The sequence below is a fragment of the Sceloporus occidentalis genome, unplaced genomic scaffold (genome assembly GCF_023333645.1).
Source record: "Sceloporus occidentalis isolate IW3139 unplaced genomic scaffold, rSceOcc1.0.p SCAF_1, whole genome shotgun sequence".
Taxonomy (NCBI): Eukaryota; Metazoa; Chordata; class Lepidosauria; order Squamata; family Phrynosomatidae; genus Sceloporus; species Sceloporus occidentalis.
Genome location: NW_028316981.1, coordinates 149,358,142 through 149,375,566, shown reverse-complemented (window position 1 = coordinate 149,375,566; position 17,425 = coordinate 149,358,142). Strand labels below are relative to the sequence as shown.

At 41.5% G+C, this 17,425-nt stretch overlaps 1 protein-coding gene across 3 annotated transcripts in view; it reads left to right on the top strand.

The window, feature by feature from the left end:
* HELZ (helicase with zinc finger) overlaps positions 1–17,425 on the top strand; it is a 183,029-nt gene that overhangs the window by 140,139 nt on the left and 25,465 nt on the right. For all 3 annotated transcript variants that reach the window (XM_089540895.1, XM_089540888.1, XM_089540904.1), the window contains 3 exons: positions 2,220–2,427; positions 12,363–12,439; positions 14,999–15,560. In XM_089540895.1, the coding sequence (XP_089397021.1) occupies positions 2,220–2,427; positions 12,363–12,439; positions 14,999–15,560 (847 nt within the window). The remainder of the gene's footprint in view (positions 1–2,219; positions 2,428–12,362; positions 12,440–14,998; positions 15,561–17,425) is intronic.

Sequence of the window (17,425 nt, the reverse complement as noted above, 5' to 3'; positions counted from 1 at the left end):
TGCATCTACTTACAGAAGGGGCTCTGTACACTTATCACATAAGGGAGGCACAGGAGGGTGGTGGTCATAAAAATGTGTCTTTTGTCATGCTGGAAAAATCTATTTGGCAAAAGACATGCTCTTACAACTGCCTCTTCTAAAGGAAGTCCTTTGCCTGTTTCTTGCCTTCCCAGAATTTCACAACTGAGCCTGAGGAGTTTAGGGGAGAAGGTGGAACTTCGTGGTGGCAAAGGGCATACCAAAGATGACCTCACAGGCAGGCTGGGGCTTCCCTTCCCTGGTACTAAGATAACCAGAGCAGGGTGACCACATGTCTAGGATAAGAGTAGGCAACCTCTGGGGCTGGATAGGTTGAAGTAGAAGGAGAGTGACTTCATCCCTTTTTCCACTGGGAGGGTTACATTTCCTCTCACTTTGCCAATTAATTTTCATGGCTGTACAGTAGCAGCAGTAAGAAAAGTCACAGTTTCACTTTAAATCAAGACGTGTGGGACTTGCACCTTTGTTTTAAAGCCGAATCACAGTGGTAAAGTCTGTAAGGTCTTATGGGCCATGTTGTCCATTTCTGATGTAGAGGGATATCTGGATAGCATGCAAGGTGGGGGTTGGCAATTCAGGATTCTCTCTTCTACTTACCTGCAGAGAAGGATCAATTCTATAAATTGATTTTATAAACTGACCATCTGGTTCTTGATACTTTCTGTATGACCTTCAGTGCTGAATATGTTACACATCCGTGCCATGATTTAATACTTTATCACAAACTAGAATTGTTTATGAAAAAAACTGTTTTTGTTTATTTTTCTAACATAAACTTTAAGTTAATTGGAAGCTTTCCATGTTCTTCTTTCCTTCTATTTTCTGGCCATATACTGAAGACAAGTGGAGTATACATTTCTATTGTACAGTGGGTCCTTGTTAACCTCTGTGGTTTGGTTCCAGGATCCTCCATGGATAACAAAATCTGTGGATGCTCAAGTCCCATTAAAGATAATTGCATAGCAAAATATTGTCCCCTATATAAAATGGAAAATCAACACTTTCAAGCCGTGGGTGCTTGAATCCGTGGATGAAAAAAGCCATGAATAAGAAGGGCTAACTTTAGTTTGCAGGTACTAGAAGGAAAGTCAGAATACTTCAAGAGCTGTCATTTTTTTCTTTCTAGCATTCAAGAAGTGAATTGTATTTCTGAGGAAAAAATAGCGTCTGCTGAAGAAGCATTATAATTACTAAAATATGACCTTTATCATAATCACATAAGAATTTGTCTAACCATATCTACTTGACTACTATGTTAGCATCAGTTTAATTTCTCAAGAATGTAATGTTATAGCTTTCCTTGAATACACTGCATCATATGCAGGCGCATTATACGCTGAAAGCAACGCTGGAAGAAGCGGCGCTGAGTGCCGGAAGCCCCATTACTTCTAACATATATACAATTTCTTTTACGTGGGGGGGGGGGGTCCGGAACGGATCCCCACGTAAAAGAAGGGACCACTCTATTTAACATTAGGCCTTAATCTTGGAATGTGGGCAGATTTACTCATACACCTACGTGTCCATGAGATTCTTTGTAAACTCAGTAGGTTGTCCTAGAATTGAGACATTACAACAATGGAAAGATTTATAGAAGTCTGTTCTTACCATTATGTTTTAATTTTTTTCTAGTAACACACATGCTGTTCTTTTATTTCTGTAGTAGAAATGTTCCCCATTCTCTTTGGAAATACTGCCTTCTCTTTGCCAGAAGGCAACATAGTGAAATCTGGACAAGCTATTTCTTTACCAGCCCCCTACCTGTTTTTGATTCATCTGCTTGTACAAATGATTTCTAGTCTTTTTATACACAAATGCATTTCCAGTGTCCCTTTTGCTATTTATATCCCTCATTTTAGAAACTGTCTTTATAAACTGCTCCTAAATCTGTTGTGATAGTTTTGGTAATACTCACAATGGTGTATAGAGAGTTTAATCGTTATTATTCTCACAGTAACTATGAATTATGCTAGGTTGAGGGATGATGATGTTTGGTAAGTTACTCAGTGAGTTTCTGATTTTTGAAACCCCTCTGTATACTGGCATTCTTTGTTTCTGAAAGTACCATCACTCCTCATTGTCTTTTACACTTAGTAGTTTTGTGGCACTGCATTACTTTTTTTAATATGCATACTTAACAAGCTATAAACAAAAACTGTTCACATTTGTTTATTACATAGGTACCATGGACTGGGTATCAAAGTAGGTTTGCCGTTGATCCTCGAATCATTACTCATCAAGCAGCCATGGCATATAATGTGAATCTCTTACAAGCACACGGACGTGGATCTCCTATACCCTATGGTCTTGGACATCATTCACCAGTTAGTATAGGACAGCAGCAGCTTCAGCATTCAGATAAAGAGCAACTTGAACAAAATCGTATCAGTGAGTGGTTATCCTTTGTTTTGTTTTAATATATTCCTGGCATGGTTCAGAAATGTATTTGTTTTGTCTGTAGAAAATTACTATACCATATTCTGAGAAAGCTTACTGGAACATACTGTGTTTGATGCTGCTTGGTCTCAAGAATTTAGATACTCTTTCTTAATCTTCAACTCTCTTTGTTTTGTTTTTCTTCCACTGGCACCTTCTTCTATGAGAAGGCAAGGTTGTAACTTCCTTGGAGTACAGCAATATTATACTTTATTCTTCTTGGTCTCTGCGAATCACACAAATGGGTTTTTACTGCGCCTGCACAGCTAGCTTGGAAACTTCTAGAATCTCTAGGCAAAACTTAGTTTGCAACGTTTTGCAACTTTTTGGCAGTAGCTCCATCCATCCCATATAATGCCCCTGCTTGACCCGCTTTTCTCCAATTCCTTCATTCCACCGCACTCTGCAACTCTGTTCTCAGTGCTAACAGCTCTTACAGAATCTCACTTTGGAATTGACCTCTAGCTTGAATTGTTGACCACTCTCTCGATCTGTCTTTGGACTCTGGTAGCCTCGTCTGATCTTGCCGGATCACCAACTCGGTCACTTTGCTCCGATGGCCTCTTTCAAGCATTGTGGCAAATGTGGAGGCAACATGCCTACATTGGATGGCCACGATTTGTGTGTCCTCTGCCTTGGGGAGGCACACAACACCAAGACCTGACCTCTCAGGCCCACAAAAATAGGGACCAGAAGCTTAAGGCGGCATGCTATGAAGAAGGCTTCCACTTCTACAGCCTCTGTCTCAGAGACTCAGCTTGAGCGGCTGCAAAAATCCTCTCAGGCTCGTAAAGCCCACTCCAAATCCTCTGACAAAAGAGGGGGAAAGACCAAGGAAAATCTTCTAAGGTCTCCAAAGATCATGGAGATGAACCAAAAAAGGCTCCTAAGAGGAAGAAGGAGAGGTCTGAGAGGTCTCCGGACCACAAGGCAGACCGGTCTTTGAGAATGGCTCGCTCCGCCTCTCCAGTACCTAAAGCTTGTCACAGATCACCCAGTACCATCTTTGTTATTCCAATCCCAGTATCTGGTGCTCCTCCTGTACCGGATGATATCCGCTCGGCAACATCTTCTCTGCCTTTGGGACAGCCAGTTGTGGTTGATGTCAACACTGACCTGGTGCACCTGGATACTGGCTCTGAATCCAAGGGAGAGATCTGGGATTCTGATCCTCCTGTGTTAACATCTCCGGTCAAACAAGCATTGGCTCGACGGGACCGTGCAGCCCTAGGTACCAAGGCGGATGAGCCCCAGCCTCAAGAGGAGGTGGATGATGATGATGTCGACAGTGAGCTCCTTGATCATTACCCTGATTTGTTTTTTGATGCTGAGATGGGAAATTACTTGTTGCCTGTGGACCCACACCAGCTATGTAAGCGTCTTATACAGCAGGTTGCAACCAAGATGATCACCTCGATGCAATCTTGCGTGATCCAGCCGCCTCCATTTCTTCTCACACACTTCTTCTCAGCTCTTTGCAGAATCGAGATGTGGTTCTCCGAAACGCTTTCCGGACCGTTATTCTAGACCGTCTCGCTCTCCATCCCCTGAAGAGCTGAACAGGTCCCGTTCTCCCTTGTGTTTGGGAGATCTTGACCCACCATGCCCTACAGATGATGTCAGGGCCTTCTTGGACCAACCAACAGGTTCCTGTCAATCAACAGGAAGATGATGCTCTCGACCCGGTCGACCGCCAGATTCATGGGTGCATTCCGGCCCCTCCGTCATTGGCATATCTACCGGCCTTAGAAAAGATTGCCAAACGGCCCTGGGCTTCCATTTCTTCTACTTCAAGGAAGATAGAAAACCTATACCAGTGATGGAGAACCTTTTACAGACCGAGTGCCCAAACTGCAACCCGGATCCCACTTATTTATTGCAAAGTGCCACGTCCCTCTGGCTTTCTAGTAAGAAACTCTGGCAAACTCTTTGCTAAGGCAATAGCATGTGTGCCCACAGAGAGGGCTCTGAGTGCCACCTCTGGCACGCGTGCCATAGGTTCGCCATCACTGACCTATACCGTACTGCCCCATCCAGTTCAGGATGGCTCTTTGAGCATCCCAAGCCTAATTCTGCCATAGTGGAAGGCTCCCAGACTGCCTTCACTCCTCGTTCATCTTCCTCCCCCATAGACAAGGAGAGTAAGAAGTTGGACACCTTGGCCAAAACATTCTGTGCCTATGCACCTTGTGATGTGAAGATTGCCAACTATGCAGCATGTACGGGGGCTTATGTACAGCACCTGATGGAAAAGCTAGAGCCCTTTATAGATGAGCTTCCTGAAGATTGGAAGAAGTTTGCTGCGGTGATCTGTACCGAAGCCCACTTGGTTGGCGGTCAACAAATAATCTCCGCAAGACACTCAACTGATTGTGCTTCAAAAGTTCTATCAGGATCGATAGCCCTTAGAAGACACGCTTGGCTCTGCTGCTCAGACCTCACTCCCCAGGCTAAGTCTGCGATAGAAGATATGCCATTTGACGAATCGGGCCTTTTCCACAAAGACACTGATGAAAAACTCAACTTTTGTTACCATATGAAGACCACGGCATGAAAGCATGGCATGCTTTCTGCTCCCAACCTCAACCCCAGACCTCGATATGGATACCAGCACCCTTGGTACCCTCAGTACCAGTCTCATTATCAACAACAAGACCAACAATACCAAACCCGATAGGCCTCATCAACGTCAGCCATCTCAATCCTCCTCGGCTTCTCCTGGATGTTGCCAGCCTTCTCAGTGCTGCTTCCAACCGGCCTATAAGAAGAAGGACTCCAAACAAGGCAAGAGGAGGTTCTGAGATGGGGCTGCGCACTCCATTGCCACCCTCTTTGGGGATAGATTAAGGCCCCATCTTAACATCTGGGCCTCAATAATGTCCGACTCTTGGGTACTCAAAATTGTCTGTAGGGGATATGCCCTTGAGTTCAGTGAGTTCCCTGTCACCAGAGTGGTTCACCCCACTAACCCCTCAGACACTCTTCTCGACGAATTGTGCACACTCTTGTAAAAAGGTGCTATCGAACCCATGGGTCCATCGTGGTCTCAATACTGTTTCTTTTCCCGCTATTTCACTGTCCCCAAAAGTGACTCTGGTCTAAGACCCATCCTGGACTTGCGTCAGTTAAACACTTTAATTGTTTATCACCGATTTAGAATGCTAACCCTTGCTTCCATTCTGCCACTCTTGCAGAAAAACTGCTGGTTCACAACACTCAACCTGAAGGATGCTTATTTCCATGTTGGAATTTGAGAGGACCGTTGGCGCTTTCTTGCCTTTGCCATTGGTACAGATGCCATTGGTACAGAGATGTTCCAATACAGAGTCCTCAGCACTGAGAGTGTTCACAAAGTGCATGGCACCGATTGTAGCTTGTCTACACCAAAAGGGGATCACAGTCTTACCTTATTTGGATGATTGGCTGTTCACCAACCCATCCCGAGACCAGCTATTTCAAGATCTCCGGTTCACCTTAGACCTCTTACACTTATTGGGTCTTTATGATCAGTGTCGACAAGTCTCACCTGAACCCGTCCAAGCGGGTCAGGTTCATCAGGATGACACTCAATTCAGAGACATGCATGGCCTGTCTCCCGGAAGACAGATACCAAGCCCTCTCCCGTGCAATTCGGGCTTGCCTTCCTCACAGACGAATACAAGCACGTCTGGTTCAGGTCGTGTTAGGCAACATGGCATCAACCACCTTTGTTACTCCATGGGTGAGCCTCAGGCCTCTTCAGTCATGGTTTCTCTCCGTAGTCGACCCCCTGTCAGATTCTCCATCCAAGCTCCTCACCATTCCAAGACCGGTTCAGAGAGCCTTGCGCTGGTGGCTCGAACCCGACTATGTTCATATCGGAATGCCCTTTCTGCCTCTGCAGGTGGAGATCACCCTCACCACAGATGCTTTCTTAGAGGGTTGGGGTGCCCATGTCTTGGGCTTCACAGTCAATGACAGGTGGTCGCCATCCGAAAAGCAGCTGCACATCAATGCATTGGAGATACTTGCCGTAGAATAGGCTCTCAGGTTTTTCCAGAATCTCCTTGCCAACAGGGTAGTACTTCTCCTGACGGACAACACCACCGTCATGTACTACCTAAACAAGGAGGAACAAAGTCCCAGACACTTCTGCAAATAACACTTCACATCTGGGATTGGTGCATCCAAAACGTGATCCTACTCCAGTCCATTCACCTTCCTGGAGATGAGAACGACCTGGCAGACCAACTGTGAGCAGGTCCTCCAACCCTTGCCATGAGTGGCATCTCCACCCCAAGACGGTAGACTTTCTATAGTTTTTTGTGGTTTTTTTGGGCTATGTGGCCATGTTCCAGAAAAGTTTCTTCCTGACGTTTTGCCAGCATCTGTGGCTGGCATCTTCAGAGAAAGGTAGACTTTCTCTTCCAACTCTGGGGCAAACCAACAATCGACCTCTTTGCTTCACCCTTCAACACTCACTGTCCAAGGTTTTGCTTTCAAATCTGGTCACTCAACTTTCAAGGGGACGCTTTCCAGCTTGAGTGGTCCACTGAGATGATGTATGTCTTCCCTCCGTTCCCTCTCACGAGGATAGTGTCCAAAATTATTGTGGACTGGACGGATGCCATCCTTGTGACTCCTTGGTGACCGAGACAGCCTTGTTGTGCACCGCTTCTTCATCTGTCTCAAAGGACATTCCTCTGTTTGGAGTTACAGCCCGACCTTCTGTCTCTTCACAACAGGACCGTTCTCCAACTGGACATGGATAATCTCCCGTTGGTGGCTTGGAGGATTCAGGCGTAGAAGCTTTGTCCGAATCTATCTGGACAGTGATCTTGGCAGCACAGAAACTGTCCATGCAATATTCATACCAGATCTTCAAAGAAGATCTTTTGAGTCAGGGTCCAATTGTACATCCAAATCCTAGATGGCTCAATTTGATGGCTTGGAAATTGAGCACCAGAATTTAACGCAAATGGGATATTCTGAGAAAGTAGTGGAAATAATAATGTCATCAAGAAAAGATTCAACAAAAGCAATATATGCAAGGACATGGAAAGCATTTGGAAGGTGGTGTTTGCCGAAAAATATACAGTTCAGTGAGGTGAACGTTCAACATGTGTTGCAATTGCTACAAGATGGTTTGACGAAAGGTCTGAGACCAAATACATTAAAGAGACAAATATCAGCATTGTCATCTGGAGTTTAAAGGTATAACCTTATCTGCTCAATGAAACGTACAGCTTTTCCTAAGAGAAGCAACTCTAAAGTCTTTTTCAACTAGACATACAGTACATAGGTTTCTATCATGGGACTTCAATCTAGTGCTCAATAGGTTGACAAAACCACCTTTTGAACCTTTATCAGAGGCCACACTTAGGGTGTTGTCTTATAAAGTGGCTTTTTTAGTAGCAATTACTTCAGCTAGGAGGATTTCTGACTTGTCAGCTTTATCAGTAAATCTTAATTATCGTAAAATAGAGACTGATAGGGTGGTCTTGACATTGGATCCAACATTCATATCTAAATCTCCAAACCACAAGATGATTCCAGAGGTTCTCTACCTTCCAACATTCTGTCCTAATCTGAAACATCCGGAGGAAAAAAGATGTCAAACATTAGATGTAAGGAAAGCAATAAAGTCATGTATAAAAAGGATGAGATCTTTTAGAAAAACAGAATCTTTATTTGTTTCATACAACCCAAGAAACATTGGGCAAAAAACATTGGAGACAATGATTGGCAGATGGATAAAGGCATGTATTCTACTGTGCTATGACTGGGAAAACAAAACGAGACCAGAACACATTTGGGCACATTCCACAAGGTTTATGGTAACTACATCAGCCTTTTTGGTATTAGGATCAATTCCAGAGATATGTGAAGTTGCTGGATTGAGTGAACCGTCAACTTTCATAAGGCATTACAAAATTGATAAATATCAATTAGCTAAGGCAGCGTTTGGTAGGACTGTTCTACAGCCTGTTTTATCAATGGATTATTCCCACTCAGTGAAAGGGCTTGGGTATATCCCATCAGCTGTGGATTGCTCCTCCAGCCATATTGTGAATGGCAAATTAGACTTACTATGAAGGGATGGCCGGAGGACCAATCCACACCCACCCTTAATATAATAATTAAAGTTAAATAATAGTTGAAATACAATTTTGATATCGGTAAGGCTTTATACATAAACTGAAAGAGGAGGGCAGGAGTTCAACAGAAATTAACAGAAAAAGAATTTAGAACTTAGAATTCCTGCATGGGCCTGGTTGGCACAAGGAAACCCATCAGTCATCGATTGCTCCTCCGGCCATCTCTGAATGCACTTTCACGGTAAGTCTAATTCATCATTTGCATTTTTCCCGCATTCGCTGGCATCCTGTTTCCCTAACCTCCATGAATGTGGAGGACCAACTGTAGATTTATTGTTGTAACTATGACGTAAAGTAACATTTTAAAAATAAAAATGACAAATTTTACTTGCTGTGCTGATGTTGGTAGCTCCATTGCTTTTCAATAAGTACGCTTTGGTTTAAATTGGAAAACAAATCTGATGGATCCATTATGAAACAAGAAGCATAGAACTCCATAATATTATTAGCATAAAATCTATTTCAGAGCAAGCCAGCTTTTTAATGCTGAAGGACTGACTACTGTATCAAAATTGAAATTGCCTAGGTTCCATTTGTGATGTTGGAATGACTTCCCTTAAAGCTGTGCAGTTCAAAAATCTGCCTCATTAACTCCCTGAAAAGCAGAATTATCCATGTGTTGAGAGCTCACAGTGCCGAGGTGCATATCTGAAAACCTTCTTGTATTTCCCAACTTTGTAAATATATGTCACAGTACTATGCCAGACAATGTTGTTATTCAAAAGTTAATTGAACTCTAACTAGTTCATGGATATAGTCATGTGAATAAACTTATTTAAATTCATGAAACCTGGGATAATTCCAGAAGTAAATATGGCGTGCCATCCTTTATTTTTGCTATAGTAATCTCATTGGTGGAAGAGAGCAGAAAAATAAAATTGAATAGATGATTTCAGTTTCCTGAACTTTTAATGGTATAACTCGAGAAAAAAACAAATACAGTGTTGTGAAATTCATTTAACATAATCTTCTGTGTCTCTGAAAAAAATATGATGGGTTTGCCAGTGAAAGCTTCTAAATATCTAATTTATTATAAAATAACATATTTTCACACAAGACAGATTCAAACTTGCATTTATTTAAATTGTAAAATAAGAACCAGTTGAGGAATTCAGCTTGGGAATACTACTGGATTCATGTTTGTCACTAGAAGTTCAAGTGGACATCATAGGTTGACATGCTGGGGGCCAACTTTGGCTGGCCTGCCAGTTGAGACCTTTCCTGGACTGGAATAAATTTGCCACAGTAGTCAGTAATCTGATAATTTTCTGATTAGACTAGAGCAAAAGCAGCCAGTATGGTCCTTCCATTGGTGATGGCATACACCATGCAGCTAAGGCAATATGCAGCTGCCAGATTCCTGACAGGAACACATTTCAGCAGGAATAGGGGAAGCATGCCCTGCAGACCCAGGTGGTCTTCAGACTCCAATTTTGCTTCTCCCCTCAAGGCACCCGAAGCTCCCTCAGCATTTTTTTTAAAATTCAGGTTGATTTTGTGGCCATTTTTCACCTGAAAATGGTCCCCAAGTTCCAAAATTGCTCACAAAGGTTTTCTTTTGCACCCCCAGGACCTCTAATGGCTGCCAAATTTTTGAACATTATGACCAGAAGTGCACCCGAGTGTGCTTGTGCAGCTCATGAGGGGAGTTTCAGGGGTGAAATTTGTTTCCTCTGTCTTTACTCATCCCAATCCAAATATAATATGTTGTGATGACATTCAAAGCTTTAAACAACTTGGCACTTCAGCAGTTGAAGGTGTACCTCCCCTGGATGAGAATTGATATGTTCTGAACTCCTCTTAGGGCTGCAGCACATGAGGCCGCTTTGGCTGCAATAGGGCCAGGACTGCAGCAACCGCATGGCCCACTCCTGAAGTTGGCTGCTGCCACAGTCCCAAGCTGGCTACTGGCAAGCCCAGATTGAAGTCTTTACTTTTTCAGTCAGCTTTTCCCTTCTTAGCTTGGCCTTGGAGCAGCTTCCACCTGCTTTGGGAATGAGCGTCATGCCCCCAAAGTGGCTGAAAGCCACTTGATTTGGTCTGTGTGTTTCGGGCCTTAGTGTCACCAGTGGAAATAATACATTCTGTGAAGACACATATTGTGAAGCCCCTGTTGATGCCAACATAGGCTTCATTTGTGTGCCAAGTTAAAATGTTTGTGTCTTGGTTCATGCCCTGACTAGATTGTGAAGTTCTGCTTCAGGACATGTGTTGTTAACATGTAGTAATTTGTCTTAAATAATTTCAAGGTTTTAAGAAACTTCTTTAAATATTTTAAATTAATATATGGTGTAATCTGTGTATTTCCCCCCTGTTGTCTGCTCCTTGCTATATATCTATTGATACAGGATGGGATGTAAATATTTTGGTTAATAAAAAGCAAATATGAAAGAAAGTAAAGTTAAGATTTTGTGTTCCTCTAAGAAACAGAGGGGGAAAATATTAATCAGCACAAACCTCTAACTTTGGAAGCTTTAATAATGAGACAGAAAAGACAGTCTCTCACTGATACAGTAAATGTTTCTGTTTTCTAAGATCTGCATAAGAATAGATTAATTTCCTACAGTTGTTCCTTTACTTTGAATTTAGGATACTCAAATTTTAGCTATTTAGGAATAAAAGAGTAAGAAACAATGTCACTAGTATTAGTTCTTTAACACAGGTTTTAGAACTGCTAATTCATTCAGTTTGTCAGTTTTTCAAAATTTTCAGTGATCTTATGAGTGTCTAAGCAGAGCTGTAATTTTCTCACCAGCTCCTTGTCCAGCTTAAAATTCACTGAGGGCTGATGCTAGTAGGGTTGCCAGAATGAAACCTGGAGAGGGTTCCTATACCTTTAATGGTGGTGTAGAAGAGGGAATTTCAGCAGGTGTTATTTGTCATGTAACTAGGCAAAAAGCAACTCATGCTGAAATTTCTTCTTTTACACAATCATTAAAGGTACAGGAGCCCTTTCAAGTATTACTTTTCTATATTTACTGTATATACTCATATATAAATGTAAAAATTTTAGTCAAAAACCCTGGTTTGATGTATTCACAGTGTAATGTAAGTACTGTATTTTAACTCTTATTTAAAAAAAAGGACCTGTGCCCATCTCTTGAGTAGATGCTTAGTCCATCCCAGGGACACCTTAAAGAAGCACTGAACCCCTCTCCTCTCTCTCCTGTGGTGCTGGTTCGGACCTTTCTGAATGTCTGGTTCGGAAACGGTGCTAATTTTAAAAGAAAATGCTTTCCTACTCTCTAAATCTGCCTCTTCTTTATGGAGTTTGAGTAAGAAAATTGTAGTTTTAAGAATCATAAAGTTTAAAGTAATTATAAATTACTATCAATCCAAATCACTGAAATCTTGCGCCATCCTATATTATAATTAATACCAGGACTGGGGAGTAGTGGTGATTTTGGGGTTCCTCCTTGTCCTATTCCAGAGTAAGATATTTTTTCTTAATGTTACTCGCAATTCCCACTCCTGTAAAAACCTTTTACTCCTTACTCCTAATCCCCAGCTCTGATTAATACAATGTTTTCTATTGAGCTATTGTTTTCTGATTAATAGTGTGAGCAGAAAAGGATACATAATTTCATGAACAAGTGAAAATGCTATATATGTCCAACAGGAGAAGATAAAATACTGTCATTCTTTAATAACTCATAATTGTGTCTGTAGGTGACTATAATTTAAGTGAACCTAGGAAAATAAGTGTGATATCTTTTTATTCTCTGTAAATAAAGATCTTTATATATCTAGGCAAAAATGAATCTGGTACAGGACCTGAAATCAATAAAATCCGGACACCAGAAAAAAAGCCTATGGAAACCAAACAGGTATATGTTCTTTATATCTTTTTATATGTGGTCATTCTCCATAATGCGCACAATTACTGAAAGAAGGTCATTCCAGATAAATGTAGATGTGAAATCTGTGAGCTGCTAGATAGATTATTGATGAAAATGAATTAAGTTTGGAAAAGGATAATCAAAAGGGTGATGGTTTAATTGATATAATTTGATAATTTAGCCATCTAGCACTGAAAGAAGTTGAAAAAAATTCTTTTCAGATTTTACATATAAAGTAGAAAAGAGCACAAATTCTATAAATGGCAGAAAGTAAGGGGGGAAACAGATGCCTCCTTTGCGCCAGCTTATGGGTGACATCAGGGTGCACCATTTAGATGCCACAAGCTCTGATGCTTCCCCCAAGCCGTTGTCATGCTGCCCACCCAACCACATGTCAGGCAGCTTTGCAACGCTCTCACATGCAAACTGCAAAGCCACGGCAGCAGCAGAAAAGCCAGCTTTTTGCTGGCTCAAAAAGTAATGGAATTTTGCTGCCTCTTTTTGGGCAGCAAAAAGCTGGATTGGGGCTCCAGCATGCAGTTGCTATGGCCCTGATCTGACTTTCTCCAGGCTGGATTGAAGCCACCCCTTCAGAGCCGTCTGTTTCGGTCCTAAGACTATAGGAATTCAGATCATAACTTACAAACACACAAGGGTTGACTGCATGTAAGTAGACACTTGATTAGTACCAGGGCCAGGCTTGGCAGAGATCTTAGTGCAGTCCTTGCCTGAGTGAAACCCTTGGCAACAGCATTGTTCCCTGGGTAGACCTCACAATAGTGGTATGTTTGCCTTCCTTCTACTTCTTTTGGCCCCACAATTTTAATTCCGCCACAATATCTATGACTCCTTGATGTAACATAACTCTTGAGTGATACTGTTTTGTGTCCCTTGAGGCATTGTGAGGTAGTTAAAATAGTAGATGCTAATCACAGACTCCTAAGCCCCAGCACTGGGAAGATTGCTAGGCTGAGGTGGCTGTAGCCAGCATTTTGATTCAATGCAATGTAAGCAGTGTGGGTGCTCCTGGCAGATCAGCCCATCAACAGGTGTGCTGATTTCTTGTTGTGTGCTTTCAAGATTGTTTCTGAACTAAGATGGCTCTAAAGCTTTTTCATTGGGGTTTCTTGATAAGAGTGGTACAGAAGGGGCTTACCAGTGCCTTCCTCTGAGGATGAGAGAGTGGTAGAATTGCCCAAGGTCACCTGGTGGGTTTCCTTGGCTCAGCAGGGATTCATACCCTGGTCTCCAAAATTGGGAGTCAAACCACTACACCATACATATTATTTGACATAATTCATTAGCTTTATATGTGTGTGAATAAATAGAGTTCATGTTTCTTACTTTATATGCATGTGCCTTACAGACGTTACTTCAGATATGTCATATTTTTAAACTACAAAGGCTAGGTAGCAAACTCTTTAGAACGTATTAGAACTGAATTGATGTCTATTGTTTGGTGGTGGTGTGAAAGGAGGGTAAGTTCATATGACAAATAGTTGGCAATGACTCCTGTAGTCTTTTCTGTGGTGTTAGTTGTTCCATATAGTTCTGCTTCCCTGTTAGTTGGTGATTTTAAGATGGAGGTTAAATGTTCATTTTTCTATTTTAAGAATCACTGTGATTTTTCTAAATAAAGGTCTTTAAAATGGGCATCTTTCAGGAGTGCTTTTGTTTTGTATTCCTGCATGGCAGACAGTTGGACTATATGGCACTTGTGGTCCCTTCCAGTTCCATGATATGCTTTTACCTAACGGTGAAAACTATGCTTAATTGCTGGCTAACACATTGCTAATGATTTCAGTTATAATGTTTTATGTGTTTTCATCCACCTTTCAGGGTGTATAGAAATAAACACCCACACTTATATGAAAGATTAAAATACGCCTGAACACTGTAAAGAGGAATATTTTCAGTTGAGCATGATGGGAGGAATTACAAAGAATCCATCATCAACTAAGGGCAGTGACCCCAAGGAATCTGCTGCTTTGCAAATAAAGCCATTTTTATTGAATATAGGATGCCTTTGTTTTTATTGAAAAGTAAATAGTATTTGATACTGCTTATTTTTAATTCAGCAGGATATAAATGCAGGGAAGCTTCTGGTAATCTATTTCTGCCATAACAGTAGTTGCTAAAATGGATTTCAATGATGAGAAAGTTTGGGTGCTAAGTTTAAGAACAGAGAGATAAGATCACAAATGGCCGTGGTCTTTGTTGCATCTAATTCTTCAACTATTTTGTATTTATTTCTGTTAGAAAACTATTTTCATTTTTAAAGCATGGCTATAAAATCTATTTAACATCAGTTAAAATGACCAGTGAAATTAGTTTACAATTACACTGTTCAAAAAGAAATGTACTGTATCTAATATTTACAGTACTTTTTCTTAACTCATTACCTTCTTTTCACCTTTAGCTACTATTATATGGTTGCTTCAGTATTAAAGCAATTTTCTTGGGACATTCATAGCTCACAGGGATTTTATTGAATTTGTTTTCTTAAATGATTTTTTTAACTGAAGTAATTTGTATAATTTCCTCCAGGTTGACTTAGAAGCAAGTTCCCAAAATAGAAGCCCGGAATCACGCTCCAGCACTGCTTATCCTAATTCCAAATTTCATCGCAAAGATAACATTAACCCCAGGCAGTTGAATCTTCACCTTACCCCTCCCCATGCCCAGTTTGCTGTTCCTAATCGTCACTTCCCGCAACTACCCCAAGTTCCAAGACAGCCATATCCTGTACAACAGCAGCAAAACCTCTTAAGTCAACAACAAAACCATTTGTCTGAACAGCAAAACCAAATGCATCCCCAACAAAACCAGATTGTCCAGCAGCATAATCATTTAAATCAGCAGCCACAACAGCCACCTTCACAGCTTTCCCCTGTCTATCAAACAGGACCCAACCTGTCATTCTTTAAAAACCCAGTTCTGCACAGACCTCATTCCCCTGGCATAGATTCTATGGTTTCAGAGCATCATCCTCCATCCCTTTTACAAGAAGTCATTAACCCTCAGAGACAGCACAATCCAATGATGCCCTCCCATTTGAACCACTTCATTGAAGAGAATCCTCCAGGAATGCCTATAGGAGAATCATTAGGTGGGTATCTTTTCCACATTCCGTGAGTTGTAATGAAACACAATGATTCCAAACTGAAAAATGTTCTCACTTCAGGTTTTGATAAGCTGATGAATTTGAAGACTGAATGTGTTGGTTGAACTATCCATCTTAAACAGTGTCAAGAAAAGGGGGGGGGGGGGTCCTGTAATGCTTACTTCAGAAATTGCAGAAAGTGTTTTCCAGTTATGCTGAGTGCATTGATACAGAGTTCTGAGGAAAGAAGGTGGAAGTAGACAAGAACATATTTTAATTGTTCCCATGTTCCTTTTGGGCCATGAATAGTTGCTCCCTTTTTGGAGTGTTTTTATTTGTTATGGTTAACTTATTTATCATGTTTGAATAAAAAAAAAATTCCTTTCCTGTTCTAGTGTTTTAAATGTATTGTATTTCATTGTATTTATTGGTCTTGTTAGGTTGTTTTTAAATTGTTGATATACTGTTTCGACTTAGTCTTAGGGCTGGCTTTCCTATTAGGCAAATTAAGATGGGTAGGTTAGAAGCAGTGAATTTGCTAGTCTGCTGGCACCTCTGAGAGCTACTACTTCTTTGTGCTGTTCTCAGAAGCTGGCAATTTTAGTATTTAATTTTCAGGAATGGAAGCAGGAACTACTGTTCCAGGCCTGCTTGGCACTAACAGCCTTCCCTTGATACCAGTGCTGCAGGCTGTTCATGTACCCAATTTGGCCATCAGATCCAACACCACCCACACCTCACTCTATTTTTGCCTGACCTAGCTCAGTGTGGTTTGTTAAGGGTCAACTCAGTCTCTTCTTGCTGCAGATGTGCACCTCTGACAAGCAGGCAGGTTGAGTGGTTGCATAGTGAGCTAGGGCCCCAAAATACTTTCCTGGACCAGACCCAGTCTGCCTTCGCATTAGGCCAGGCCAGTTGGATGTTAGAGAGGGCATGTATGGATCTGGGGTTGCTATGCAATGGGATAACCTGGGCAGAGTGGAAAATGCATTGATTTGGAATGAGTACACTTTAACACTTTAAATACCTACTCATGAAGAACTACTGTAGGCTTGTCTTCCTCCTCTGTGTAGGGACAGAGAGCAACAACCACTGCTCTTTGTGGGTCCACCATCTGCTGATTGGCAAAACCACTGCTGCTGCTGTCCAACTTAGCACCTTCCTCAAGTTGCAATGTGTATTTGTACGTTAATGCCCAGTCCCATTTTCACTCCTGGATGACTGGCCTTCCCCTGATGTTGGCTGAGGGCTTGTGAATCTGCCCCTCTAGATGAATTCCTACTAGTGCCAGTCACCACAGACAAAGCTTAAGCCTTTCTCAACCTTTTTACCCTGGAGCAGGTGTTTTCAACCTGGGGTGCCTATCAGGATGTGTGATAAGGTATGGCTTGTATCTTTGAATGGCAAATCACAAATCATCACTCAGTTTTTTTCTGAATAAATTAGAATCTAATTGCTCAATTTAGATTTGCATTTTATGCACTGAGTTAAAAGCTTTTTTTTGAAGTTCAATTTGTTTACCTACAGTATTGTATGTGGTTCAGAAATTAGAAATTAGACTTTTACATCTTCAAATGTGATACTACTTTTGCAGGTACGGAGTGCGAACATTAATCAAACATTTCCAAAAGAGTTAGAAAGTACTACCCTGGAAGAGCCATTGAAATAAATTTCAAGCTTCAGGAAACCCCTACATAAAAACATGATGATATATAATCAGTCACAGTTTCTTGAGGAATCCCTAGCAACCTTCACGGAACCGTAGTTGAGAAACCTCACAGTAATTGTAACAATAGCTGAGGGCACTAACTGATCAGCTACCTCTTTGGTCTTATTCAGCAGGGCCTTTTCATGCTCACTTGTATCCATAC